This window comes from Poromitra crassiceps, assembly GCF_964638095.1.
Source record: "Poromitra crassiceps genome assembly, chromosome: 4".
NCBI lineage: Eukaryota > Metazoa > Chordata > Actinopteri > Beryciformes > Melamphaidae > Poromitra > Poromitra crassiceps.
The window spans coordinates 41,655,727-41,667,810 of record NC_139626.1 but is presented as its reverse complement, the minus strand read 5'-3'; the positions used below and the strand labels follow the sequence as shown (position 1 = coordinate 41,667,810).

The window sequence follows — 12,084 nt, the reverse complement described above, 5'->3', positions numbered from 1 at the left end:
TGAACAATTGCGATGGAAACGATGCATTTTAGCAAGATGTCTTTGATATGAGTTGTATTCAAATTGAATACAGTATTTCTGTGTAAAGCCTAAAATGGCATTTGTAGGCTCAAGTCAATCTATGGTGTACAGTAATTTGTTCTTTGGTAGCTACATGGTCTTACATTGTCTGCTGTATGTGTGTGTTGAGCCTGTATTGTTTAAGTTCATGTAAATTTAAGCCTTTTATTGGCAGACGAAAATTCACTTTTTTGCTTGTCAAATTGACGGAGGGCATTTCAAGTGACGTCACCCTAGGGCACCACACTGTGTTCATCCTGTTAAGACATACACTCACCTGCATCTCATTAGGATTTACAGCACAGCCACCTGAACACTCAAAGCCAACAGCACAATAACAAGAAATACATTCACCTCACAGGATTTAAGTGCAGGTACACTCAGTTAAAGCCAAAAGCACAATAACCCTCTAATTGTCCATAAACACAGGGCCGGTTCCAGAACAAGATGACTAGGGATGCATCTTAGATAGGAAGGGGTGCACATGCACGGGCCGACCCGGGTGGCCGCCCGAAAGATTTGACATGTTATTTGACTAAAAATAATGCATTTTACCATCATTTCAAGTCGAATGATACCAGCCAAGCAAGAATATTTCAAGTGTTTCAAGTGATTTACTGAAATATTTGGACCATATAATGATAATACAATTATCTCAACCTTAAAAGGTTACATGTAGGTGCCAAAAATCCATAAATTCACTTTTTTTTTTACCACTCTTCATCTGATCATGCAGATAATTAAAATAAGGGTGCAATGTGTGCTTTTGCACCCCTGTAAAACCAGGCCTGCATAAACATAACATTTTGTCAAAAAGAAAGGGTTGGGGCCCTAAGGGATCATTTCATCCCAGGCCCAGACAAGATGGGCAATATACACGGTGGCCCTGCGAAGAGGCTTGGTATTATTATTATTATTATTATTCATTTAAGCGTTATTCAGGGGAGTCTCACTGAGAGCAATGCTCTCTTTTTCAGGAGCACCCTGCTCCACTGGAGTGATTGGGGTTAAGGGCCTTGCTCAAGGGCACCTCAGTCTGTGTGTTATGGGCCCCCTGGACTCTTGGGCCCCTGGGCCTGAGCCCGGTAGGCCCGTTGGGTAATACATCCCTGGCTATGCATGGTGGTGGGCTTTGATATTCCGTTTTTTTGATTCTTGAATAATGATGATGATGTTGAAGACATTAATCTCTTCTACTGTACAAAATATCTGTGGCTTGCGCGTCATTATTTGGCAGAAAGGAGCCGGGAAAAATGTAACATTATTTGTCCTTGTGTCAAATATCTGTGGTTTGGTTCGTGCGTAAAAGGCTTTGGCACTGAATAGTGCGCTCTCTCACTCATGATGATGAGCTAGTAGGCTACCTCCCTCCATCTTAAATCTCCTTTGCTCTCTCTCTCTCCTTCTCTCTGTAAATCTTTCTTTCTTTCTTTCTTTCTTTCTTTCTTTCTTTCTTTCTTTCTTTCTTTCTTTCTTTCTTTCTTTCTTTCTTTCTTTCTTTCACGCTATCTCTGGCTGGGTTACCCTCAGTCTAGGGAGGGATGATGAGGCGAACCCCCCCTCTCTCTCCACTCCCTCTCTCTCTCTCTCTCTCTCTCCCTCTCTCTCTCTTGAATACACTCCATCCAACTCCCTCCCTCTCGCTCAGTCACCGGGCGTGCGGTGCGGTGCGGTTGCCAGGAGAGACACACCGTAGCGTACCGTGTAGCTTATAACGGACGGCAGAGCGGCACGGGCACGGGCTCTCCACCCGCCATTTCTCCTCCTGTCTCGAGCCGTGGAATGTCGAGCAGCTCGCGGAAGGAGTTCGACGTGAAGCAGATCCTCAGGATCCGATGGAGGTGGTTCGGTCACCCCGCGGTCCCTCCGCCTCACGCCCCGCCGCTAGGAGACTACTTCACCGGGAGGGAAGCGGGCGGCGGCGGCGGCAGCCCCGGAGACGGACCCTCCGTTAGCGGCTGTAGTCATTCCTCCGGCAGCAGCAGCACGGGGCCGGGCAGTCAGGGCGGGCTCGTGGCCAGCGGCAGCGCCGGCTCTAACCTGTGTCACGGCAGCAACAGCAGAAAGTTTCTCGGTACCGGGGCAGCAGGAGCCACGGGGAGCTCCTGTCCCCGCCGCTCCCTCAGCCAGCCAGCCGCGCTGTCCTGGGTCTCCCCGACGCCTCGCCCTCACTCTCGCCCGGCGGTAACTGACATGGAGCCTCCCGCCGAAGGCTCCGTGCCCCAGCTGGTGGTACCCGAGCCCGAGGAGGAGGCAGCGGCTGCGGCGGCGGGCACCGAGGAGAGCGGCCACCACCACCCGGACAGCGACTCCAGCTCCTGCGGGTAGGTAGGCGACGGTGCCCGGGGATGACATGTCTCCTTCAAGTGGGCTGCTTCATGTCCCTAAACGGTTATGGTTTTAGTTTTCGCCGTCCACGTCTCCAATGACTCCGGACCTTTTTGTGAAAAAGTGAGGGTGGGTGAACAACTAATTTACGAGGCTATGTTGTGATATTACTTTGAGCTACCACAGAAATACAAAGAAGTAGCAAAATGAAGCTTCTTCTTCTTCTCTCCGCTTTTGCTCCGCGTTAATGTCTAGGTAATAGGGTTTTCAGTTGATCATCAACCACAACCACATCATCATCATCATCATCATCACCATCATCATCATCATCATCATCATCATCCCCACATTCTTCTGACTGGTGAACTAGCATAAACACACACACACACACACACACACACACACACACACACACACACACACACACACACACACACACACACATCAATAATTACAGGTGGAAGGGAGTGGTGGATTACCAGCGAGATGATTGGTCGGATCAGGATGCAGAGGGCTAGTGGAGGGCCACTCAGAGTCATTACCCACAGACAGGCAGACAGACAGACAGACAGGCAGACAGACAGACAGACAGACAGACAGACAGAGGGATAATGATGGTTGAGTACCTTTGGGAGAGCATGTGGAACACTGATTCTCCCTTCAACCTCCTAATGAGACTTCACCAACCAGGCTCTCTCTCTCTCTCTCTCTCTCTCTCTCTCTCTCTCTCTCTCTCTCTCTCTCTCACACACACACACACACACATATATATAATGGGGGTTTTCACTGTCATATTAACAATGTAACTCAAAAGGCTAAGCTCGGCATGTACGTACTGCACTTGACATTTTTATTGTTTCATTTGCATTGACAGTCTCCCCCTTCTAGACACAATCCGTAGTGCGCTTTGTGTGTGTGTGTGTGTGTGTGTGTGTATGTGCCTGTATGTGTTTGTGCTGGCATAATTTAGTGTGTTGCGTTAGTGTGACTATCCAGCTTTAGTGGTGTGGAAAGGCATTTAATTAATAGTTGCCATGGAGACAACAAAACAAAGCGGTCCGAGGCAGAGCACCATAACTCGTCTTAAGTGCATCTGCACTGACTCCCAGATTTATGTCTATATTATCTTATATGGCTGGCAGTAAATATGATGATGTAGGAAGAGGGTGTGTGTGTGTGTGTGTGTGTGTGTGTGTGTGTGTGTGTGTGTGTGTGTGTGTGTGTGTTTAGTAGTTACTGACGTAATAATGTGACTGAAAGCCTCGTATCATTCATATCATACTCTTATCTTAAGACACACATCAGAAGATATAAAAAATTATTCATAGGAATCACACACACACGCGCACACATGCACACACGCACACACACACACACACACACACACACACACACACACACCACACACACACACACACACACACACACACACACACACACACACACAACATTCAGTGGGAGCAATGGGATGTATTTAGGGTGGCACGGCTTTGGAAAGTACTTGTCAAGTCAAGTTTATTTATATAGCACATTTCATACATAAAGCAATTCAAAGTGCTTCACAAGACATTACAGACATAAGAGAATAAAAGAAGATAAAAAGACAATTAAAAGCAAAAAAGCAGTAAGATGCTACACGTTTGGTCAATACAGGAAAATAATAGGATAAATAGACATTTCAACAGTTAAAAGCGGTGCTAAACAGAAACGTTTTTAGACCATTTTTAAAAATAGGAAGTGTTGGGGAAAATCTGAGGGCCTCAGGCAGGTTGTTCCAGCTGACAGCAGCACAGTGAGTAAAGGCGGCCCTGCCCTGGTTCGAGTGGATCCTTGGGACAGGCAGCTATTAGGCCGGACCCAGCTGATCTGAGAGGTGTAGTTGGTTCATAGCGAGGGAGGAGATCTGCTATGTATTGTGGGCCTAGGCCGTTGAGCCTAGGCCCACACATACTTGTGCCATGTGTGTGTGTGTGCCTGTGTCTATGTGTGCCTGCCTGTGTGTGTGCGTGTGTGTGTGTGCATGCGTGTGCGCGTGTAACCGAGTTGAACAACCCGATCTCCAAAAAAATTGTAAAATAGCAACGTTTGTGGACAAACGTTGCTATTTTACAATTTCGGCTAAGAAATTGTAAAATGGTAATGTATGTGTCTACAGCGGTGGGCGTGGTTTACGGAGATTTTCTGTTTCTAACCCCTCCCCCTACTCTAATCCTAACCCTAAAATCTCAGAACGTTACTATTTTACAATTTTCGAGCCGAAATTGTAAAATAGCAACGTTGGTCCAAAACGTTGGTATTATACAATTTTCTGTGAGACTGTGTTGAGTTGAATCAGCGCGGATTCCTCGTGAGTCCCGAGTGGTAGCGAGTGGATTGGTTAAACTCACTCCCCAGGTATAAAGGCATGTTAACCAGCTCCGCCAAGGGAGCTAGCTCTCTTGGTGTTGCGGTTAACATGTCGGTCTCCCAAGCCGAGGGTTGGCAGTTCGAATCCACCCCTGGACAAGCCCTTAACATGGGTTGCTGCAAGTACCACCTACACAACGCCGTTACACGTGCATGTTTCAGCAGCTTTGAGCCTCTCTCCATAGTGTGCCAAAGTCTCACCATCGCAACTGCCATGAGGCATTCCACCATGGATGTATAAAAGAGACATTCCACTCACTTCCTTGTAGAGCCTTGTAGAGGGGGGGGGGGGCTAGTGCGCGCATCTCGGCGCACTGCTCAAATGCCGTGTGCACATCTCGACTCAAACGAACGGATGGACCGATACACACGTCAGTTATAGGAACGGGTCCACCGCTTAAAAAATCCAGACCTTGAAAGTGCTCGATGGATTTAGCCGACCGTAATCTCTCAGTTTGAACCTCGTACGCTCCGTCAACTCAAAAATCACCTAGGATACCATTTTTATGTCATCATCATCAGTAGTGCTGGCCTGGGCCAAGCCTATACAGTTTCTTCCTATCTACAAGTAATCACTCTGCGTAGGCTATAATACGCATACAGCAATTTGCTGATTGCTGGTCGCCTAATTAACCCATGTTGTTTAGAAAAAGTCTTAAGACATTGATGGTCAATACTCAATAGTGCAGCTTTTAATATCTTACGCCCAAGTGCAAAGGCAAATCTTTGCTAGTTTCTAGCACTCACAATCTCGCTGGGTCAGTACATCAAAGGACCTGTTTCAGCCACCCAGTGCAGTGGTAATTGATTTTGAGTGCTAGAAACTAGCAAATATTTGCCCTTGCACTTGGGCGTAAGATATGACGATTATCCTTTGAGTTTTCACCAAATGGCGTTGCCATGGCGCCACATGATTCGCCATGAAACAGGAAGCTGTTTTTGAGGTGCTACTGCTATGGATGCTTGAAAACTCAGGAAACTTGGCACACGTCGCATCACAGGGATGAAGGTTTTTGATCTGATATGGGTCTTCTTGGCTTGGGTGATATGGGTCTTCTTGGCTTGGGTGCGGCAAAAGTGGTTCGATAGCTCCCAACCGCGGCTGCGGCACATCCTGACGTGTCGCGCGCAAAGGTGTGATTCCCGATCATCGCTGCTCACACCTTTAATAATGTGTCCTTGAAAAGTGCTTGAAATGCATCATAACAAAAGACTATTTATTCATCCATTCATCTGTTAGCTCTTTTGTTCAGTTATGTTTCATTGTATATGTGTGTGTGTGTGTGTGTGTGTGTGTGTGTGTGTGTGTGTGTGTGTGTGCGTGCGTGCGCGCGTGCGTGCGCGTACGTGCCTGTGTGTGTGTCTGTGTGATTGGATTGTACATGTACATGCATCCAATCTAGTCTAGTCCTTGCACATGTCGCGGTTGCCATACCAACACAGAGATTAGTTTCTGCACTATACATGTGCAAACCTGAGCAGTAAGCACGTATATGTTCTGTGTGTGTGTGTGTGTGTGTGTGTGTGTGTGTGTGTTGGCGTAGTGTGTAATCTATTCTGCCTCTCCCTCGGAGAGCTCCTATGTATATACTGTATATTCCAGGAGATGGGACTCTCGTGGGAAGAGGTGCACAGAATCCCAGAGGTGCTGGAGGCTCGGCTCCACAGGGCTGCAGCTACATTCATGATTCTTTTCATTATGAATCTATCCATCATATTCTCCACTAACCGATTAGTCGTTTGGTCTATAAAATGTCACAAAATGGTGACAAATGTAGATCATTCCCCCTTCCTCCCCCCCAAAGCTCAAGATGACCTGCTCAAGCTGTCTTCTTTTGTCCCTCTGACCAACAGTCCACAACTCAAAGATGATCAGTTTACAGTTTTTCACATTTAAGAAGCTGGAAACGAGAGAATTTAGTCAAATGTTTTTCTCATAAAATTAGTCTAAACGATTAATCAATTGATTCGATTGTACAAATTGGCAATTTCCTGTCAATCAGCCAATCAATTTCCTGCCCCCCCCCCCCCCCCCCCTTTAATCTCTGTGTGCCTCTCCCTCTCCGTCCCATCTTTGTCTCTGCCCACACTCCATTCATTTGCCTTCTCTTGTAAAGGATGTGTGTCTGTGAGGGTGTAACATGTGACCAGGCACCATGACTGTATGAACTTGTAAAGGATGTGTGTCTGTGAGGGTGTAACATGTGACCAGGCACCATGGCTGTATGAACATGTAAAGGATGTGTGTATGTGAGGGTGTAACATGTGACCAGGCACCATGGCTGTATGAACATGTAAAGGATGTGTGTATGTGAGGGTGTAACATGTGACCAGGCACCATGACTGTATGAACTTGTAAAGGATGTGTGTCTGTGAGGGTGTAACATGTGACCAGGCACCATGGCTGTATGAACATGTAAAGGATGTGTGTATGTGAGGGTGTAACATGTGACCAGGCACCATGGCTGTATGAACATGTAAAGGATGTGTGTATGTGAGGGTGTAACATGTGACCAGGCACCATGGCTGTATGAACTTGTAAAGGATGTGTGTCTGTGAGGGTGTAACATGTGACCAGGCACCATGACTGTATGAACTTGTAAAGGATGTGTGTCTGTGAGGGTGTAACATGTGACCAGGCACCATGGCTGTATGAACATGTAAAGGATGTGTGTATGTGAGGGTGTAACATGTGACCAGGCACCATGGCTGTATGAACATGTAAAGGATGTGTGTCTGTGAGGGTGTAACATGTGACCAGGCACCATGGCTGTATGAACATGTAAAGGATGTGTGTCTGTGAGGGTGTAACATGTGACCAGGCACCATGGCTGTATGAACATGTAAAGGATGTGTGTCTGTGAGGGTGTAACATGTGACCAGGCACCATGGCTGTATGAACATGTAAAGGATGTGTGTCTGTGAGGGTGTAACATGTGACCAGGCACCATGGCTGTATGCACATGTAAAGGATGTGTGTCTGTGAGGGTGTAACATGTGACCAGGCACCATGACTGTATGAACATGTAAAGGATGTGTGTCTGTGAGGGTGTAACATGTGACCAGGCACCATGGCTGTATGAACATGTAAAGGATGTGTGTCTGTGAGGGTGTAACATGTGACCAGGCACCATGGCTGTATGAACATGTAAAGGATGTGTGTCTGTGAGGGTGTAACATGTGACCAGGCACCATGGCTGTATGAACATGTAAAGGATGTGTGTCTGTGAGGGTGTAACATGTGACCAGGCACCATGGCTGTATGAACATGTAAAGGATGTGTGTATGTGAGGGTGTAACATGTGACCAGGCACCATGATGGCTGTATGAACATGTAAAGGATGTGTGTCTGTGAGGGTGTAACATGTGACCAGGCACCATGGCTGTATGAACAACATGTAAAGGATGTGTGTATGTGAGGGTGTAACATGTGACCAGGCACCATGGCTGTATGAACATGTAAAGGATGTGTGTCTGTGAGGGTGTAACATGTGACCAGGCACCATGACTATGAACATGTAAAGGATGTGTGTCTGTGAGGGTGTAACATGTGACCAGGCACCATGGCTGTATGAACATGTAAAGGATGTGTGTCTGTGAGGGTGTAACATGTGACCAGGCACCATGGCTGTATGAACATGTAAAGGATGTGTGTATGTGAGGGTGTAACATGTGACCAGGCACCATGGCTGTATGAACATGTAAAGGATGTGTGTATGTGAGGGTGTAACATGTGACCAGGCACCATGGCTGTATGAACATGTAAAGGATGTGTGTATGTGAGGGTGTAACATGTGACCACCAGGCACCATGGCTGTATGAACATGTAAAGGATGTGTGTATGTGAGGGTGTAACATGTGACCAGGCACCATGGCTGTATGAACATGTCATAGATCAGCTTACAGCACTAAGTTTCTTCTGCCTTACAGCGTTGTTAGTCCACAGGCTAATAAAGCTAGATCGTAAATCCCTATGGTGTGTGTGTGTGTGTGTGTGTGAGAGAGAGAGAGAGAGAGAGAGGAGAGATGGAGAGTGAGTGAGTAAGTGAGTGATTGTGTGTGAGCGTCCTTGCCCAGTGGAAGGGTTTAGCAAATCTGACTGCATGGTGTTGATTTGCCACTCTCTCTCTCTCTCTCTCTCTCTCTCTCTCTCTCTCTCTCTCTCTCTCTCTCTCTCTCTCTCTCTCTCTCTCTCTGGTTTGCTCTCTCTGTCTTTCTCTCTCTATCTCTCTGTCCCTCCCTCCCTCCCTCTCTCTCTGTCGTTCTCTCTCTGTCTCCCCCTCTCTCTCTCTGTTTCTCTATCTCTGTCTGTCTGTGCTGTGTGTGTGTGTGTGTGTGTCTCTCTCTCTCTCTGCCCACGTTGAGTGGCTGCCAGGCTCAATTAAGAGGACTGGAAGGCAGCGTTCCCCCACTTCAAAGCTGTCTCTCCTCTGGCAGCATTTAGCCACAGCACTCGTACACACTACACACACACACACACACACACACACACACACACACACACACACACACACACACACACACACACACACACAGGAAACGCAGCCAAAACGCCTGCTGCTTAGAATGGGATGGGGAAGAGAGAGAGAGCTGAGGCAGAGATGGATGCCGGGCTGAGTTGAAGTTTTGTTGACGACCCAGGAGACACTTTTCATCTCATCTACAGTCCTGCTTTAGATGGGTTGACACATTTAGATTCTTTATCTATGGACGATGTTGTCATCTCTCTGTCTCTGCACTGCGGGGTCAGTGCTGCCAGTCCTGGCGGTGTTAAATAAAAAGTGGGAGTGGCGCTGGTTTGGGAGCCATGCTGGCTGTTGATTCAGTAGCCATGATGGCTGTTGATTCAGTAGCCATCATGGCTGTTGATTCAGTAGCCATCATGGCTGTTGATTCAGTAGCCATGATGGCTGTTGATTCAGTAGCCATCATGGCTGTTGATTCAGTAGCCATGCTGGCTGTTGATTCAGTAGCCATCATGGCTGTTGATTCAGTAGCCATGATGGCTGTTGATTCAGTAGCCATCATGGCTGTTGATTCAGTAGCCATGATGGCTGTTGATTCAGTAGCCATGATGGCTGTTGATTCAGTAGCCATGATGGCTGTTGATTCAGTAGCCATGATGGCTGTTGATTCAGTAGCCATGATGGCTGTTGATTCAGTAGCCATCATGGCTGTTGATTCAGTAGCCATGATGGCTGTTGATTCAGTAGCCATCATGGCTGTTGATTCAGTAGCCATCATGGCTGTTGATTCAGTAGCCATGATGGCTGTTGATTCAGTAGCCATCATGGCTGTTGATACAGTAGCCATCATGGCTGTTGATTCAGTAGCCATGATGGCTGTTGATTCAGTAGCCATCATGGCTGTTGATTCAGTTGCCATCATGGCTGTTGATTCAGTAGCCATGCTGGCTGTTGATTCAGTGGGCAGCCGTATTTCAGCGCTTATCTTTGAGAAACACACACACACACGCACACTAACTCGTCTCACACACACCGACCTCATCCAGCTCAGACTGAAAGAATAACACGCACACTAATTCACACACACCTCATCCAGGTCAGACTGAAAGAAGATGTAACAGCCCCGGGCTCCAGCGCTTCCACCAGTGATGAATAGTGAAGGTTGAAGCCATTCTGGCTCAAATTCAAAACACTCTGTTTCCTCTTTGTTGGTGTAGAATAGATACAGGAAAGTGGGAGACATTAGGGAGCATATCCTGTAGTCTGAGCTATTTAATTGGCAGCTTCTCCTTTAAGTGGGTTAAATTTATCTGGCCATTTACTCCCAGTAATTGGACCATTATAAGCCTTTGTCTGCTTTTGGCGACACACAGTAATGTGAGAGAAAGTGTGTGTGTGTGTGTGTGTGTGCGTGTGTGTGTGTGTGTGTTTGTGAGAGTGTGTGTGTGTTTGTGAGAGTGTGTGTGTGTGTGTGTGTGTGTCAGTGAAAGAGATACAGACAAAAGATGGCACACACACAGCAGCTGTTGTAGCTCTCTTTCCGCACATCTGTCTATTTGTCTTCAACAAAAGAGATCATCATCACTGCATGCACTCAATGAATGCCTCTCTCTCCTTTTTCTTTGTCGGTGTGTGTGTGTGTGTGTGTGTGTGTGTGTGCGCGCGTGCGGGTGTGAACACAAACACCTGTCTCTGTCCGTGTGTGTGTGTGTGTGTGTGTGTGTGTGTGTGTGTGTGTGTGTTTGTGTGTGTGGGCACAGGACGTCCAACAGCAGCGGCACGCTGTCCTCCTGCGTGTCGATGGAGCCGTGTGCGTGTCCCGAGGACTGTGTGTTCACCGCCCCGTCCCACGCCGACCTCACCGTGCGCAAGATGGAGGGCTACCTGAGGACGCGGCAGCTCTGTGACGTCACACTGGTGGCCGGGGACAGGAGGATACCTGCGCACAGGTAGGAGGAGAGAGGGACCACACACACACACACACACACACACACACAGCAAACATTTTGACGTTAAATAGATGTTGACGTTATGGCGTCAGCCTGCACCAGTGCTGGAAAGGTATGTAAAAATAGCACAAAAATTAAAGTTATCCAAAACCTGTATTGGTTTGTGAAATCAGGAGCTGAATATCTTTTGGGTATCAGATCACAACAGTTTCGTTATGCTGCTGTTTCAATTTGAATTTTTAGTGTGGAATTATATCATTTTGTGAAGATTTTCTTACCGGGCGTGAGGTTATGTTATGTTTTCTGTCTGTCTGTCTGACTCGGCAGGATGTCTCAAAAAGTGAATGGTTTCACACCAACTTTGTAGAACGGTTGCTCATGGGCCAAGGAAGAACTCATTGACTTTCCAAGTCCACTGGCCAAAAGGGGGAGTGGCAATGGGTCTGGTCAATCACAAAAGATCGATGCTAGAATGGATCGGCCAGAGGGACAGGAGGAGTGATGATTGGTTGGGTTTAGTGGTTGGGTTTCGGCAAAGGGTTGGGGATGGGATTTCAAGCAAGACGGCCCAACTTCAACTCAGTTCCTGTCATTTTGGCACACCCGTTTTGCCCATGGCTTTCCACGGACACGCCCACTTAGGAGTCTTTCGGCAGGTCTGAGTCTATTGGAGTCAATGGGAAAAGTCAACGTGATCTCAGATGATGACAGATCCCTTCACCCCCATATTCATTCAAGTCAATATTCGGCCCATTCTCCGAAGCCACATATCTTCTGAAAAGAGTGACCTGTCTCTGTCTCAGCAACACACTCTCGTGAGATTTGGCAACAGGAACTCATGTTAGCAGGGAGCGATTAGCTAAAGCTAAAGCTGA

The 12,084-nt window shown here is 47.3% G+C and overlaps 1 protein-coding gene across 1 annotated transcript in view; it reads left to right on the top strand.

Moving 5' to 3' along the window:
• Positions 1 to 1,842: 1,842 nt before the first annotated feature.
• The window catches only part of LOC310774677 (kelch-like protein 5), a gene marked incomplete at both ends in the record, with an annotated part of 53,192 nt that continues 42,950 nt past the window's right edge, over positions 1,843 to 12,084 (top strand). The window contains 2 exons of the mRNA XM_083634788.1: positions 1,843 to 2,384; positions 11,021 to 11,209. Coding sequence (XP_083490914.1) covers positions 1,843 to 2,384; positions 11,021 to 11,209 — 731 coding nt within the window. The remainder of the gene's footprint in view (positions 2,385 to 11,020; positions 11,210 to 12,084) is intronic.